This window comes from Thamnophis elegans, chromosome 10 (genome assembly GCF_009769535.1).
Source record: "Thamnophis elegans isolate rThaEle1 chromosome 10, rThaEle1.pri, whole genome shotgun sequence".
NCBI classification, from domain to species: domain Eukaryota; kingdom Metazoa; phylum Chordata; class Lepidosauria; order Squamata; family Colubridae; genus Thamnophis; species Thamnophis elegans.
This window is the reverse complement of record NC_045550.1, coordinates 2350813-2366994: the sequence shown is the minus strand read 5'-3', so window position 1 is coordinate 2366994 and position 16182 is coordinate 2350813. Positions and strand designations below refer to the sequence as shown.

The 16182-nt window shown below is 41.6% G+C and overlaps 1 protein-coding gene across 4 annotated transcripts in view; it reads left to right on the top strand.

The window, feature by feature from the left end:
• Positions 1-16182, top strand: part of MGMT (O-6-methylguanine-DNA methyltransferase) — a 216988-nt gene that overhangs the window by 191554 nt on the left and 9252 nt on the right. For all 4 annotated transcript variants that reach the window (XM_032224859.1, XM_032224860.1, XM_032224857.1 and 1 more), the window contains one exon: positions 2494-2633. In XM_032224859.1, coding sequence (XP_032080750.1) covers positions 2494-2633 — 140 coding nt within the window. The remainder of the gene's footprint in view (positions 1-2493; positions 2634-16182) is intronic.

Below are 16182 nucleotides of genomic sequence, written 5' to 3'. Positions count from 1 at the left end.
TACTATAATATTACTGTGTTTCCTCTATACTATATACCAGTGACGGCTGACCTTTTTGCCATCACGTGCCAAAAGCGGGGGGAAGGGGGAGGGGTCATGTGCGCACATGCCCACACCCATCATTCTATGTGCCCTTCCCCCACGCATGTGCAAATGATTCCCTCTCCCCACTTTTGGTGTGCAATGGCATGGTGGATCCATTTTTTGCCCTCCCCAGGCTCCAGAAGCTTTCTTGGAGACTGGGGAGGGCAAAAACAGCCTCCCCCGCCTCCCCAAAGGCCCTCCGGAGGTTGGAAACAGCCCATTTTCAAGAGGTGGGTTCCTACCAGTTCGTACCTATTTGGTAGAACCGGTTCGTCAAATCTACCGAACCGGTTAGAAGAGATTCCACCAGTAGACCCGGAAAGCAGGCCACATCTACAGAAGAGGTCCCAAAAAGTTTTGAAACCCACCACTGCCATTTTCCTACTTCCAGTTTGCATGTTGGGCTGTTTTTTGCATTCAGGAGGCTTCCCTGAAGCCTCCAGAGGGAGAAAAACTGCCCTACGGGGAACCCATACATTCAGGAGTGGACTTCCGGTTTGTGTGCTGAAAATGGAGAAAAAAGGCCCAATGCACAACCCGGAAGTCCGTTCCCAAACTTCCGGTTTGCGTGTTGGGTTGTTTTTCGCCCTCCGGAGTGGTAGAGCTCACAGGTCAAGCCTCATGTGCCCTAAGAAACGGCACCACGTGCCACCTGTTGCACACATGCCATAGGTTCGCCATGACGGCTATATCCAAGTAGTCCTCAACGTATGATCACAGTTGGGACCAAAATTTCCATTGCTAAGCACGGCAGTTGATAAGTGAATCGTGTCCACTAGTATGGCCCTTTTTTTTTGCCATGTTGTTAATTGCATCACAGCAGTTGTTAAATGAGTCCTACAGTTGTTAAGTGAATCCAGCTACTGACTTTGCTTTTTGGACACCGGCTAGGAAGGTCACACACATGGCGACCCTCAACCATAGTAAACATCTGTATTTTGATCATGAAACAACAGGGCTGCTGCAAAAGTCGTAAGAACTGGTTATATGTCACCTTTTTCGGTGCCATTGTAACTTTGAACGGTCGGTAAACAAATGATTGTAAATCGAGGATCACTATACCATACAACCAATTTTGTTGTATTTAATTACAATGACAATAAAGATTATGCTTATTATAATTAGTGCTCTCTACTATTGATATTATTCATCAATGTTTCCTTCTTACAAAACTTATCCTGCCTCTTTTTCCTCCTCCTGGGATTTATTTTTTCTTCTTTTTTCCTTCTCTGTTACATCCAGCATATAAGAACTCTTACACTTTTCCGTACTGTGCTATGCTTTGCTGGACATCTGCAGTCCCTTCTCCTTCTCCTCCTCTCCGGAGGTTCGGCCGTTCCACGGAACCCCCTTCGGTCCTTCAGCTGTTGCACTTCTCTCTTTACTAGTAGCCCCGGAGCTCCCAAATTACACCCCCTTCCATACCTGTATTAATTTAATTTAATTAACCACATTTATATGCCGCCCAATCCCGAAGGACTCCGGGCGGCTTACAAAAATAAAGAGAAAAAAAAAGACACATAACGAACACATAACAAAAGAAAACGGTTTAAAACAGCAACACCTCATACATTCATCCTAATCGGGGCTGGACCTCAACAGTGAGGTCAACAGCCCCAGGCTTGCTGGAACAGCCAGGTTTTTACAGCTTTCCTGAAGGCCATGAGAGTGGGTATGGTCTGGATCTCTGGGGGTAGCTGATTCCACAGGGTCGGAGCAGCCACAGAGAAGGCTCTCCTCCGGGGGTCCGCCAGCCGACACTGTCTGACTGACAGCATCTGAAGGAGGCCCAATCTGTGGGATCTTCCATCGAATTCCATCTACCGGCCAATGCCGATTGGCTACCACCCGGAGGAGGGCCTTCTCTGTGGCTGCTCCGGCCCTCTGGAACGATCTCCCCGTGGAGATTCGGACCCTCACCACCCTTCAGGCTTTCCGCAAAGCCCTTAAAACCTGGCTGTTCCAACAGGCCCGGGGCTGACGGGTTCTCCGTCGCCGCTCGAATTGTGTGGTTGTTGATTGTTTTTAAATTATTGTAGTTGTTTGTCTGTTGTTTTCCTCCTGTTTGTATCCTCCCCTCCTTACTTTGGTTTGTGAGCCGCCCTGAGTCCCTCTGGGAATAGGGCGGCATAGAAATGCAATAAATCAAATCGAATCGAATCTTACTGGCCGCTGGGAGGTATGTGGCAGTAGGCGGTCTCGAAGGTAAGTTGTATACACCACCCTTCTTGTGGGCGCTGGGGGAAATGACCCAAGTAGGAAGGGACAAAGGTACCTGGAATTTTGGCTAAGCAACTTCCTCTTCCAGATTTAAATGCCACTTTAAAAAAAAAAAAAAAAAAAAAAGCAAGTAATGTCCCTGTCGCGTGTGTGACTTCTTCCTTTTCGTTTCCTCTGCTTGCCTCCCAGCATCATTCACCCGAGACGTCTTGTTGACCCTGCTGAGAGATGTGAAATTTGGAGAGGCAGTTTCTTACAAGCAATTAGCGGCCCTGGCAGGCCACAGCAAAGCATCCAGGGCGGTGGGAGGAGCGATGAGAAGGAATCCTGTAAGTCCACGTCAACGTTGAAATCAACTTGATGGAAGTTGGTGGGTTGAGATGGAAAGCTTTGTGGGCTAAATGTCATTCGATTAAATATATCTGCTGCGAAAACTACTCTGCTATGAGTAATAAGGCCAGTAAGTGTTTTTAATCAGCATTAATGCATAAACCAGTTTAATATGATTTATTCCCCCATCATTTATTTGAAATGGGAGCTATGCATTTATTTTAATGTATCAAGTCCTATGGATGTGGCTCATTTTCTTTTTATTATTTTTCTTTTCCTTTCCTTTTTTTTAAAAAAAAAAATACAGGAGCAATATTTTATGGTTTTCCTTGTGAGCAGGACTGTAAAGGTTTGGAAGGATCACTTTTTTTAATCACCTAAAAATATGTCTGGCTCTGTGAGTTCCTATGGAGCAAAAGGGCAAAATAGCCGCTGGATTCTAAAAGGAAGACATTTGATTTGGGTTCCAAATAAGGTCAGGTTCTGGATATTGAAGGCCGGGTGTGTTCCGGTCTCATTTGCCTCTTGAATCAAGACACAGAGTCTGTTTTCTGGTGGCAAGACAGCCTAAAAGTGGATGAGCTTCACCAATTTAGGTGGTATCAAGCAGGGATGAAATTCAGCAGGTTCTGGAGAACCGGTAGCGGAAATTTTGAGTAGTTTGGAGAACTGACAAATACCATCTCTGGCTGGCCCCAGAGTGGGGAGGGAATGGAGATTTTGCACTATCCTTCCTCTGCCACGCCCTGGTAGTAAAAAATTTGAATTTCACCTCTGGTATCAAGTGTAGTGTTTTAGTTTGCAAGTTCAGGGGAACATTTCTAAAAGATTTCAGCTATGTTGTCCTGTCAGCTGCCCATTTTTGCTTTCTTTGACGCTTGCTAGCAAATGCCATGACTGGGAGGAGGAGGGGAAGAATGCTGGAGGTGTGAAAGAATGCTGTGGGAAATTGGGGGGCTATGGACACTAACAGGAACCAGGCGTGCCAAACTGAACCATCTATCTTACTTCCTTCAAGGACGCTGCTCCTGGGAAAAGAATTTACAGTGGCGCCTCAGGCGCCATGTTCCCAAAACATTGGAACAGAACCTGATTGGACTACTCCTACCGGGGGGGGGCGGAGGATTTCGGACATTGGGGATTGCTTTCAATATACAGGTGAAACTCGAAAAATTAGAATATCGTGCAAAAGTTCATTTATTTCAGTAATGCAATTTACTGAATGCTGCAGTTATTCACTTAAGAACTGTGGCAAGAAAGGTGGTATAGTGACCAAAGTTACAATGGCATTGAAAAAAGTGACTGATGACCATTTTTCACACTTAGCGACCATTTTTCACACTTAGCGACCATTTTTCACACTTAGCGACCGTTGCAGCATCCTTATGGTGATCAAAATTTTGATGTTTGGCAACAGTTACAATTTATATTTGTAAATTGTAGTTAGGTTGAAATAAAAAAAAAATTATTACAACACTATTTTTGTGTTGTATGAAAATTTTTGTTGCTCCGTATAAAATTTTTTATCAAGCGCCCCCACCCCACCCCCCGGTCAAAGGTGTCCCTCTTTACCAATCTGAAAATCTGATAACCTTAGTAATGAGTCTATCTCATATATTAGTTTCACCTTTTAAGGTTCATTACTGAAATAAATTAACTTTTGCGCAATATTCTAATTTTTCAAGTTTCACCTGTATGATTTTTGCATGTTTTTTTTATCTTCAGAACTTGATTCTCTCCACTGGACTCCGATCTCTAATAGAAATAGCTTTTCTCTAACACCTACGGTGTCAAGGGTCATTCTTTTCTAAGGAGTAAACTGGCTAGTCTGACAGTCCCCATTAGTGGCGTACTTTTGATATTGCCTATTCTGTAATTCTTAAATCTCATTTTAGCCTGAGAATTTATTGGCATTTATGACAGTGGCCTATGCAGTTAAATGTGAAGTTATCTAAGTACTCGTACAATGCCAGTCAGTATTGGTGAACAGTCAAAAGAGGACATTTCATGTTCCACTGTTGCTATACTTTATCTGGAAAAATAGTCCAAGTACTACTGAGCTTTACAACCTTTTGAACCGTGTACAGCTAATGGGTCATTGATATCCAACATTCATCACTTCCTTACAGAAAAGGCGGCCATAATTCCAAACAAATTTACTGTGTTATGCTGGAATCTATTTATTATACCAGATCTCAGTTCTAGACTTCGAATATTCCTTTTTTTAAAAAACTAATTTAAAATAAAATTATGGGGTTTGATCCAGAAACATTCCTGCAAATGGAAGGATGTCTTCTATCCAAGAGGAATAATGGAATGGTGGTGGGTATAAGGTTAAGGAAGTTTACTAATTATATTTTCTCCTTGTGTTCTGGGACTCAAAGAAACTAATCTAGCCTAGCAAGGAGGAGCTAAGTTCAATGTAAAGATGTTATCAATTTTCTATTCTTTTTTCCAATATATTTTACATTGTTCTTGTTAAAGATTTATACCGTGTATGGGTTCTGGGAAGTCGGGGGAGGGAAGGCTGGGGAGGTTGGGGGGGAGGTTGGGAGGGAGGGATATATATTAGGTTTGACGAGAGGTGTTAGATTTTAATGTAATTTGATTCCACATGTATACTGTCTTCTCTTCTTTTTTCTTTAAAACTAGGATATGTTAAGTATATTGATATGGAAGCGGAAATACACCAATGAGAGGAAGAGTGGGAAACAGAAGAGAGAAGAAAGATGGGAAGAGAGGGATAGGAGAGGGGGGAAGGGGGAAGATGAGGAGGATAAGGAGGAGTGGAATGAAGAGAGAGGAGAAGGAGAAAGGAAGGGGAAGTAGAGTAGGAAAGGAGGATGGAGGGAAGAAAGGAAGTAGGAGAGAGGTAGAAGAAAGAGGTGTATGGAGAGCAGAAGAGCTAATAATGGGTTTTTATCTTTTTGGGCGTGGATGACAAGAGGAACTGATGTAATTACTATTTAATACTATAGGATACTGGCTATGTATAGTATACATGTGATTGTATGTTATGAAAATGGAAAATTAAAAAAAGTATACTAAAAAAAAAGAAACTGTTCCATAGAGTTGGGACTCCACGGGAATATAGCATATGTCCCTTTCCCTGCTTTGCTAGATTGGCAGGAGCAAGCGTTGAATCTAACCCATATTAAACACATGATTGCATGATTTCTCCAAAGCATGGTTATATAGCTGGCGGTCCCTTAACTAAACTTACCATAACCTTTCTGCGCGTATTAAAGGAAAGTGAGTAGAAATATTTGTACCTGGTAGTGTGGATTAGTGTTGGGCCTTAACATCTCTATCAGAAACAGCTTTTAAAATATATTTTTTATTGAAAATTTTAAAAAACAAACTTTTACAAATGTTTACTTCTCTCCCCCCACCCTACCCCCCAACCTGCCCCCCCCCGACTTCCCAGAACCAATACAAGGTATAAATCTTTAACAAAATCATGCCTAGATAAGCTTAAAAGGAAAAAAAAGTTAATAACATCTTTCACTTGAGCTTTAATTCCTCTTTGCTAGGATAACTCTAAGCAATTTATACCCTTCCTAAATTCTTTAATCATAGGCTATCTGGAGTTTCTTAGTCCCGTATTTATTTTGAATATAGTCAATCCATCTTCTCCACTCCAGTTTATATCTCTCGTTTGAGTGATCCTTGAGATATGCAGATATTTTAGCCATCTCTGCTAGGTTTGTTACTTTTAATGTCCATTCCTGAATCGTAGGCAAATCTTCCTTCTTCCAGTATTGCGCCACCAAGAGTCTAGCTGCGGTTATTAAATGCAAAATCAAGTTAGTCTCTACAACAGTACAATCAGTAATTATACCTAACAGGAATAACTGAGGGGTAAACTTTATCCTTTTGTTGAGAACATTTTGCATAATCCACCATATTTTTATCCAAAATGCTTTTAACCTCTTTGCAAGTCCACCATATGTGAAAGTAAGTAGCATCAACACAGTCACATCTCCAGCATTTAGGTTGTAAATTCGGATACATAGAAGCCAGTTTTTTAGGATCTAAATGCCCTATATAAAACATCTTATAAAAGTTTTCTCTCATATTTTGGCCCTGTGTAAATTTTACATTTCTTACCCAAATCTTTTTCCCATGTATCCAACATTATTGGTTCTTCAAAATTTTGAGCCCATTTTATCATAGCTTTTAAAATATTAATGCAATTATTTTCATTAAGTGGGGGCATGTATGAAGCTCTTCCTTGAGTTGACATTTTAGAGTTGATGTTTCTGAATGTAGTTAAAGGAATGCTATGTCAGATATCTCTATTCACCAAAGCCGCATCACTCACATAAAATTGCTGGATCGGTTCATTAATCTTGAACAATTATTTTCAGCAAATCTACACATTGCTTTTTCTACATCATCTGGCTACATTCGCAAAATGCACGGCAGCTAGCATCTATCAAATGGCCGTATTTATAATTTTTTGCCGGTGTTGCCCAAGTATGATTTAATTTGCTAAACAATTAAAATCGTGTTTTACTGAGATCCTGAATTGTCAATATTATATTTTTTTTTTTAAGTTCTTCAGTTCAACCACTCCTCATACGCTTTCCTAAAATAAAAGCTGCTTGGAGCTTCATTCGTGCAGATCCTGCCTAGTTCATTTCTGGAGTGTACATTCTACAGGTCTCCCCCGTTGTAGTTGGGTTAATTCGCATAATTCATACACTGACCTTCAACTTTATGAGAAAGTAGAAAAAAGTGCCGGCAGCAGCTGAGAAATGCAACATCTTTGCTTTAAATTATGCCAAGGACATGGTTGGAGAGGGCTCATCTTTTCGCAGGGAAAAAAACCTCCTTCAAATAGTTTACAGCAGTTTAGATTAATGGTGAGGGCTGCTGTCCTCAAAGGGAACCCATAAAGTTCAATTAAAAATTTCATTAGAATACTACAGGAGGATTAAAAAGAAATCACCTGGGCCTTTGGGGATTGAGAAATGTTGGGCTGATTAGCCCAAGACCATCATAAATGACTCTTCTGTGACTTAAATGAAGTATCTTTTAACAGTCTGCTGGCAAAGTTGCTGTGTATAATTTTCTTCCCTCCCCAATTTTACATACTTACGTTATTGTCCATGCTAAAAACTTGACACAAACATCGATCTGGTATAAGTGAAGTGTGTTGTTCACTCAAAACGTTCCAAACATTCAAGGCTGAATGGAGTAATTGTGCAGTTAGGGGAAGAGTGTGAAGCATTGATTTGGAATGTGCTAGGCACATAAACCTACTTGTGCATTAATTCCTTAGGTGGCTAGCCATAAAGCGGAATTCACGCTGGTTCATATTACAGTAGCCGTTCGTATTAGAGAGCAGGGGCAGGAAAAGCAATAGGACACGAGCAAGCCAAAACATTATTATTTTTTGCTAAGTGCAATTTCTGTTGTGTGTTATGACTTGATGTTTCAGCTGTTTCTATTACGGCCTCACTGATCTGTTTCTGACAGTTTGGCAGCTCTCTGTAACCATACAGTTTATCAGCCAGTATAATAGGATGGTCAATGTTTCCTCTGTATCAAATTGAAAACCCCTAACAAGCAGAGCATCCGTGTTGTACAACATTGTGTTCCCATCCTCAGACTGAAATTGCTAAATGCTGTTCAAAAGCAATCAATACAGTGTGTGGGGAGTATATTTTTTTTTCTTCCCCCTCACCTTTTTCTAAACAAACACATTATTGAGGAGTTAGTTTATTCACAGATTGCCACGAGCGTTAATGACCACCTTGAGTGTAGTTCTGCCAGTCACCTAGCTGGCTGTTGATAAAGATTTAGCATCATGTTCTAAGTGTCAGGCCTGTCAGTAGCGCTGAACCATTTGACCAGAAGAAAAAAAACGCAGAGGGAGCTATTGATTACAGCTTCTCAGTGTCACTTGTTCACCAGGATTTAGGTATTGATGAGGCTGCAAGTGAAAACAAACCCTCTCCCTTGTGGGATTCTAACCCAGAAGAACAAAAGCGAAGTTGGGGAAAATATTCAGCTGGTACCAAGAATCAGAGGGATTCCGTTATTGATCGAAATACCCCTTCGTGTTTTTGTTTTGGTTTTAGAGACAAATCTAGGGGGTTGGAAGTTGTGTAGCATTTGAGAAAGAGGCATGTAAGTGATGGATTCGTGTATTGGATGAATTAGATTTCCCAGCATGAAAATTTCAATGGAGTTGTAGTAATATGAACTGCTGAGTTATTGATAAAAATGCATTAAATGCAACTGAAGCTCTAAAGCAGAGGTTGCTGGCGCTGTTTCCCCTCTGAAGTAACCTCAGGGCTCTAATAAAATTTTAGTGCATTTCATTTCATTTTTTTTAAAAGTTGGCTTAATATTGTCACCACAATTAAAGCAAAATGAGATGGTGATCAATACTCTTATACTGCAAACATAATGTAGTGCATTTTTAAAAAATCTCTTTGGCACACAAGGATTCATTCATTTCCTTCTAGACTACATCTGGTGCAAGATTCCTCCCATATACAACAGAAGTACAATTGAAACTTCGTCCATACGTAGGTGGTCATATCACAGCCCTCAGGTTGCCCGTGTCCCCCTGCCCCTTGTTTGTAGCTACACCCAGATGCATCCCAGAATATGCCATTGAAATTCAGTGACAAACCACAAATAGAGGCACCATTCCCACCTCTTTTGCTGATGGAATTCTGTAACTATGCCACCTATTATAATGTTTAGTGAATAAGCAAGGAAACTCGGGGAGATGGAGAGGGATCAGAGACGTTAATAGCACTAGCAATAGCAGTTAGACTTATATACCGCTTCATAGGACTTTTAGCCCTCTCTAAGCGGTTTACAGAGTCAGCATATCGCCCCCACAGTCTGGGTCCTCATTTCACCCACCTCGGAAGGATGGAAGGCTGAGTCCACCTTGAGCCGGTGAGATTAGAACTGCTGAACTGCAGATCACAGTCAGCTGAAGTGGCCTGCAGTGCTGCATTTAACCACTGCGCCACCTCGGCTCTTCAGTTAACAGTGTAACCACACAATCTAAGCCTGTTCCTTTTTCACTTGTATCCCACCGGCATGTAAATACGGGATGGGACTTTGATCAAGCTGCTGTCCTGATTGTTTTGCCATCCTCTTGATGGACAACTCCATGGTCAAGAAAATAGCGTTTAAAATATATGTGAACTGCACTGCAAAAACATTCTTCATCCTTTTCATAATAAAAAAGAGCATCTGGGTTGTAGACATGAAAGAAGACTTTGTCAAAACTTTTAAAAAATAATATTTTTGTTTGTTTTAAAGATAGCTTTCTGTTATGTAGTGGGAAGTTATAGTCCCACATTCTTCTGAGTATTTTCCTGGTTTTTTTCCCCATAAAATAATAATTTAGGTTTAGAATCTGATGGCCCTAAACATTAAAAATATGTGGTTTAAAATGCTAATTTCTCCAGCTTGGGATATTCATTCATCTTTAATTGGGTCATTGATCGGCATAAATTAATGAGAGTTTGTGATCATTCTAGTTGTAACGGCCTAGAACAGGGATCCCCAACCCCCAGGCCATGGCCCACTACCACGCTGTGTAGCCTATTCACAACAGGGCCACACAAGTGGTGGACCAGTCCATGCGTGCATGGTGCTCAAGTCACACAAGTGGCGGACCAGTCCATGCGTGCATGGTGCTCAAGTCACACAAGTGGCGGACCAGTCCATGCGTGCATGGTGCTCAAGTCACACAAGTGGCGGACCAGTCCATGCGTGCATGGTGCTCAAGTCACACAAGTGGCGGACCAGTCCATGCGTGCATGGTGCTCAAGTCACACAAGTGGCGGACCAGCGTGCATCTGGACACAGCTCAACATGCAGTGAAGTTGCATGTGCACGCACATGCACAGTGGCCCACTGATTGTGCTAGTTGAGCCCCTCTCCCCTCCCAATCGGGCCACGAAGATTAGGGACGGATGGCCTAGAAGATAAAATACAGTGTAAGGAATGACTAATACAAAATTGCAAGTATCAAACTATAAAATGCTACAGCACTAAGATCTATATAGAGAAATTGTAGTTAGTCTTAATAGTAAGACCACAAAAGCTATGCTGTACCAAATACGACATAAAATGTAAAATAAAATTATATAAAACCCAATTTAAAAAAATAAAAATTCTAAGTGACTAGATATAATCAGCAAAGCAAATCAATTGTAAACAATAAAATATAACAAACTAAGGGTTAGCATTACTAGCATAAACATATAAATATAAACCTATCCTCCGCGAGCTGCGCTGGCTACCTGTCGATCTCCGGGTACGCTTCAAGGTGCTACTTGTCACCCATAAAGCCCTCCATGGTAGTGGATCTGCGTACTTGAGAGACCGCCTTCTGCCAATTACCTCCCTGCGACCAATTAGATCTCATAGACTAGGCCTCCTCCGAGTTCCATCTGCCAGCCAGTGCCGGCTGGCAACTACAAGGAGGAGAGCCTTCTCAGTAGTAGCTCCGACCCTTTGGAACGAGCTCCCCGTGGAGATTCGTACCCTCACCACCGTCCAGGCCTTCCGCACAGCCCTTAAGACCTGGCTAGCCCGTCAGGCCTGGGGACAAAGATAATTGCCCCCACCCGAATGATGAATGAATGTTGCTCATTATTTTATTCTATGTTTTGTCTGTGTTATTGTTTGTATATCCCTCCCTTGATTTTATGTAAGCCGCCCTGAGTCCCCTCAGGGAAAAGGGCGGCCTATAAGTGTTAATAAAACCCTAAAACCCTAAAACATTATAGCACTAACAGAATTTGTGAACCTTTTAGACACAAATGCTATAAATTTTAGCAATGAAACCCAAATAATTTATTTACCTAGTATTATTTCAGAGCATACCAAAATATAGAAGAAACTAAAATTAAACAGTGGTGGAACAGATAGACCTGGTAAACTATATCTGATCCATTGTCATGCCTTCTGCTTGGTCAGTTCCTACCCAAAATCAGGCACATGAGGAATTACAGTTATTATAATAATCATCATCATCATCACAGTCCGAGTATTCAGCACCGATATTTCAACACAGTCCGAGTATTCAGCACCGATATTTCAATGCAGTTTGGCATGGAAAAATGTGCCACTGTATCCATAAAAAGGGGCAAAATCACTGCATGTGAGGGAATTGAAATGCCCAATGGCCAACTAATTAAATGCAAAGAAAATGAAGCCTACAAATACTTAAGCATTCTGCAGTTGGATAACATCAAGCATGGAGAAGTAAAAACTATTGTCAGGCGAGAGTACACCAACAGAGTTAGGAAAATTTTGAAATCTAAATTGAATGGTGGAAATACAATCAAGGCCATAAATACCTGGGCAATACCAGTTATAAGATACACAGCTGGTATAGTTAACTGGACACAAGCTGATTTGGACCTTTTGGACCAAAAAACCAGGAAACTAATGACAATGCACTACAGTTTACATCCACGTGGTGATAGACTATACCTGCCCCGAAAATCAGGTGGCGGAGGTTTATTACAAGTGAAGCAAACAGTTGAAGAAGAAAAATATGCACTGGCTGATTATTTAAAAGAAAGTCAAGAACATCTATTAATCGAAGTAAAGAACAAAAATCTACTGAAGGCCCAACAGACGAAACAAGAATACAGAAAAGATGTGATAAAATCAAGAATGGAGAGTTGGCAGAACAAAGCACTGCATGGCCAATTTCTGGAAAAAATAAAAGATAAAGTGGACAGTGAACAAACTTGGTTATGGTTAACAACAGGTACATTAAAGAAAGAAACAGAGTCACTAATCCTGGCTGCGCAAGAACAAGCTATCCGCACAAATGCCATTAAGGCCAAAATCGAAAAATCCTCTGATGATGCCAAATGCAGACTTTGCAAAGAAGCTGATGAAACTGTTGATCACATATTCAGCTGCTGTAAAAAAAATCGCGCAGACTGATTATAAATTGCGCCACAATTCAGTAGAAAACAACCCAACACGCAAACTGGAAATTCAGGAACTTGTGCGTAGGGGCGTTTTTCTCCCTCTGTAGGCTTCAGGGAAGCCTCCTGAAGCCTCTGGAGGGCGAAAAACGGCCCCATAGGCAACCCGGAAGTTCGGGAGCTGACAGAGCAACGCCTCATGTACCCTAACAAATGGCTCCGGGTGCCACCTGTGGGCACTTCAGGGAAACCTTCTGAAGCCTCTGGAGGGCGAAAAATGGCCCTACGGGCAAACCGGAAGGCCATTCCCAAACTTCTGGGTTGCCCCCAGGGACATAAAAAATGGCTCCGTGTGCCACCTGTGGCACGCATGCCATAGGTTCGCCATCGCAGGTATAAACCTTCTTTCAAAATAATTAGTTTTCACTCTTAAAATCAGGAAGAATATTTTCAGGAGAGATAGATTCACCAGAAAAGTTTGTACAACAGACAGGATTCGATCATATAAGACAAAACTCATTAAAGATGGGAAGAATCATTAACCAACCTACAAATAAGTTATGAGATTGTAGCAGCGGTATAATCCTCTGAAGTCTGCTACCGGTTCGGTGAGTCTGCTACCAAGCCCCCACAGCACTAAAAAAGCATCATTTTGAAGCCTTTTGAGTCTGCAAAGGTAAATAGAACAGAAAGGGCGGGGGGAATCCGCTGTGCCAGGGGATTTAGATTAGCTAGAAAGCAGGAAATCCGACAATTCTAGCTAATATAAATCACACGTCACAACTTATTGTTGAAATGCCAGTTTGCCTGAACCAGTAGCATTTTTTTTTTACTACAGGTCCGGCCAAACCGGTCCAAATCGGTAACATTTCACCCCTGGATTTTAGGTACATTTTCAGAGTTACCTAATTTGAAAAGTAATTGTCATGAGAATCAGACTGAGGGTTTTTGATACTGACTGAGATATAATATACCTGTTCAACCTTGTAAAGCTGAAAAGCTGGGTACTTGAGAGACCGCCTTCTGCCGATTACCTCCCTAAATCGACCAATTAGATCGCACAGATTGGGCCTCCTCCGAATCCCATCTGCCAGTCAATGTCGACTGGCGACCACACGGAGGAGAGCCTTTTCTGTTGCTGCCCCGACCCTGTGGAACAAGCTCCCCATGGAGATCCGTACCCTCACCACTATCCAGACCTTCCGCGCAGCCCTCAAGATCTGGCTCTCCCAGCAGGCCTGGGGATAGGTTCCAATTACCCGCCCGAGTGTTTGATTGCTGAATGAAAGTTGTGTTTTATTATTTTTTTTCTTTGTGCACATATTGTTTGTTTCTGACCTTGCACCCCCCTCCCCTGTGGTTGTAAGCCGCCCTGAGTCCCCTCAGGGAAAAGGGCGGCATATAAATCCCAATAAACCTAAACCTAAACCTAAAAATCACTGCAAAGACATTCAGAAGTTGCTGTAAATATATATAATTACTGGGGATGGGTATCCCAAGCTTTCAATGCAAAAAGTAATTGGCAAAATGATGTAGCTTTTTTCTCCCTGACACTGTACATTTATCCAGTGTTTTATTCATTGCAAAACTAAACTTCTTGTGATGGCAGCAAACTCACATCTTCAAACATATGACAGTGTGAAGTATAATTTCAAGTACTCAGTAACTGTACTGATAGCTTTCCTACAAGTATTTCTTATGCTAGCTGTTTTTTTGTTCCCTAGTTCAGGATATCTACGAGACCGTCTTCTTCCACATACCCCCCAGCGTCTGATAAGATCTCACAGGATGGGCCTTCTCCGGGTGCCGTCGACTAGACAATGTCGTCTGGCGGCTCCTCGGGGGAGGGCCTTTTCTGTAGCTGTCCCGGACCTATGGAACGATCTATCCCCAGCGATCCGGACCCTCCCCACTCTCTCGGCCTTCCGAAAGTCTACTAAGACCTGGCTATTCCGGTAGGCCTGGGGCTGTTGACCTCTTGAATGAGGTCCAGCCCCACTATGGTTGAGTGCATGTTGTGTCTTTTTAACTTGCCTTGTCTTTCTATTTTAAATTTTTTAGTATTCTTTTAAATTGTTTTTTATGTAAGCCGCCCGGAGTCCTTCGGGATTGGGCGGCATATAAATTTATTAAACTTTGAAACTTTATATCAAAACTACTACCCCACACAAAAATAATTGAGAAATCAAGAAGAATCTGAGTATAACAATATGGGCAACAATAATTTTTGCCAATAATAATAACTGATATAGTAGAAACAGGAAACTAGGTAGACAGCCAGATCATGCCAGATCTGTCTAGCAACAATTAGTAGAAGAACAAATTGTTAAGTGTTGGCTTCCTCCTACTCTTTTGATGTGATGGGGGGAGGGGGGCAACCAATCTCTTGAGGAGGTGGGCCAAGTTGTCCTTGTGCACGTAACAGCTGCTATTCATATTATCTTTTTTTTTTAAATATAATTTTTATTAAACATTATTACCTTTAAAAAACAAGAAGAAAAATACAACGACATAAATACAACGACATAAGCAAGACAAATCATACATAACAATATAAAGTAAAACATACAGATACAAATGCCGTTTTAAACATACAACCCCCCCTCCCCCCCCCACGGTGACAGTCATTCACAGCCCAGCTTTTTCTTTCTTTCCTCATTATTAGGTCTCTAAGCCACATCTTCTCATTGCAAGATTCAGGGATCTATTACGGTACCTATGTTAACTTTCCCCATTTTAAGTCCCTGCTGTTCTCCTAGTCGCCCACATATACCATAGGTTCCAGCTAAGATAATGTTCTGTTTCTCCTTTGTCCCTCAGCCAACCCGTCATTCTGTCCATTTCTGCACATTCGTAGATCTTTTTAATTATAGCATCTTCCGACGGTATAGTGGTGGATTTCCAAAATTGTGCATAGGTTATTCTTGCGGCCACAATTATATGCAGGCTCAAGTGCCATATTGAGCTGCTTATGTTATCTGGTTTGATGCTTAGTAACAGGTTCTCAGGTCTCCATTCAATGTTTGCCCCGGTAACCTCTTTTAACCATTTTTTAATCCTTTTCCAATATTTCGTGGCCTCAGTACAGGACCACCAAATATGATAGAATGTGCCCTCCTTTCTTCCACATTTCCAACACAATGGAGATAACCCAGGAAACATCTTGGCTAACCTCGTTGGGGGGAAGTGCCACCTATAAACCATCTTGTATATGTTTTCTTTGAATGCAGTAGATGTTGTAAGTTTAATGGTCTTACTCCATAGATCCCACCATTTGCCCATTTCAATTTCATAACCTAGGTTTCTCTCCCATACTATTAGAAGGCTTTTGTCCATCTCTTCATTAGTATCTTGGCAGGTCAAAAATTGGTAGATCTTCGATAACATTTTCTTGTCTCCACCAAACAAGATCTTATCTAGCCCCTGAGGGTTTGGGTAGATCCCGAAACGTGCCTTATCACTTTTAAACCTGTTTCTAACCTGTAAATATTCCCACCGTTCCAAATTCCTTCCCTGTTGCTCTAATTCCATTTTTGTTTTCATGTTGCCATCTTCTGTCATGATATCTTTATATGTTATGTTTCTTGTCCAATTAAATAAACTCGGATGCGTTAAG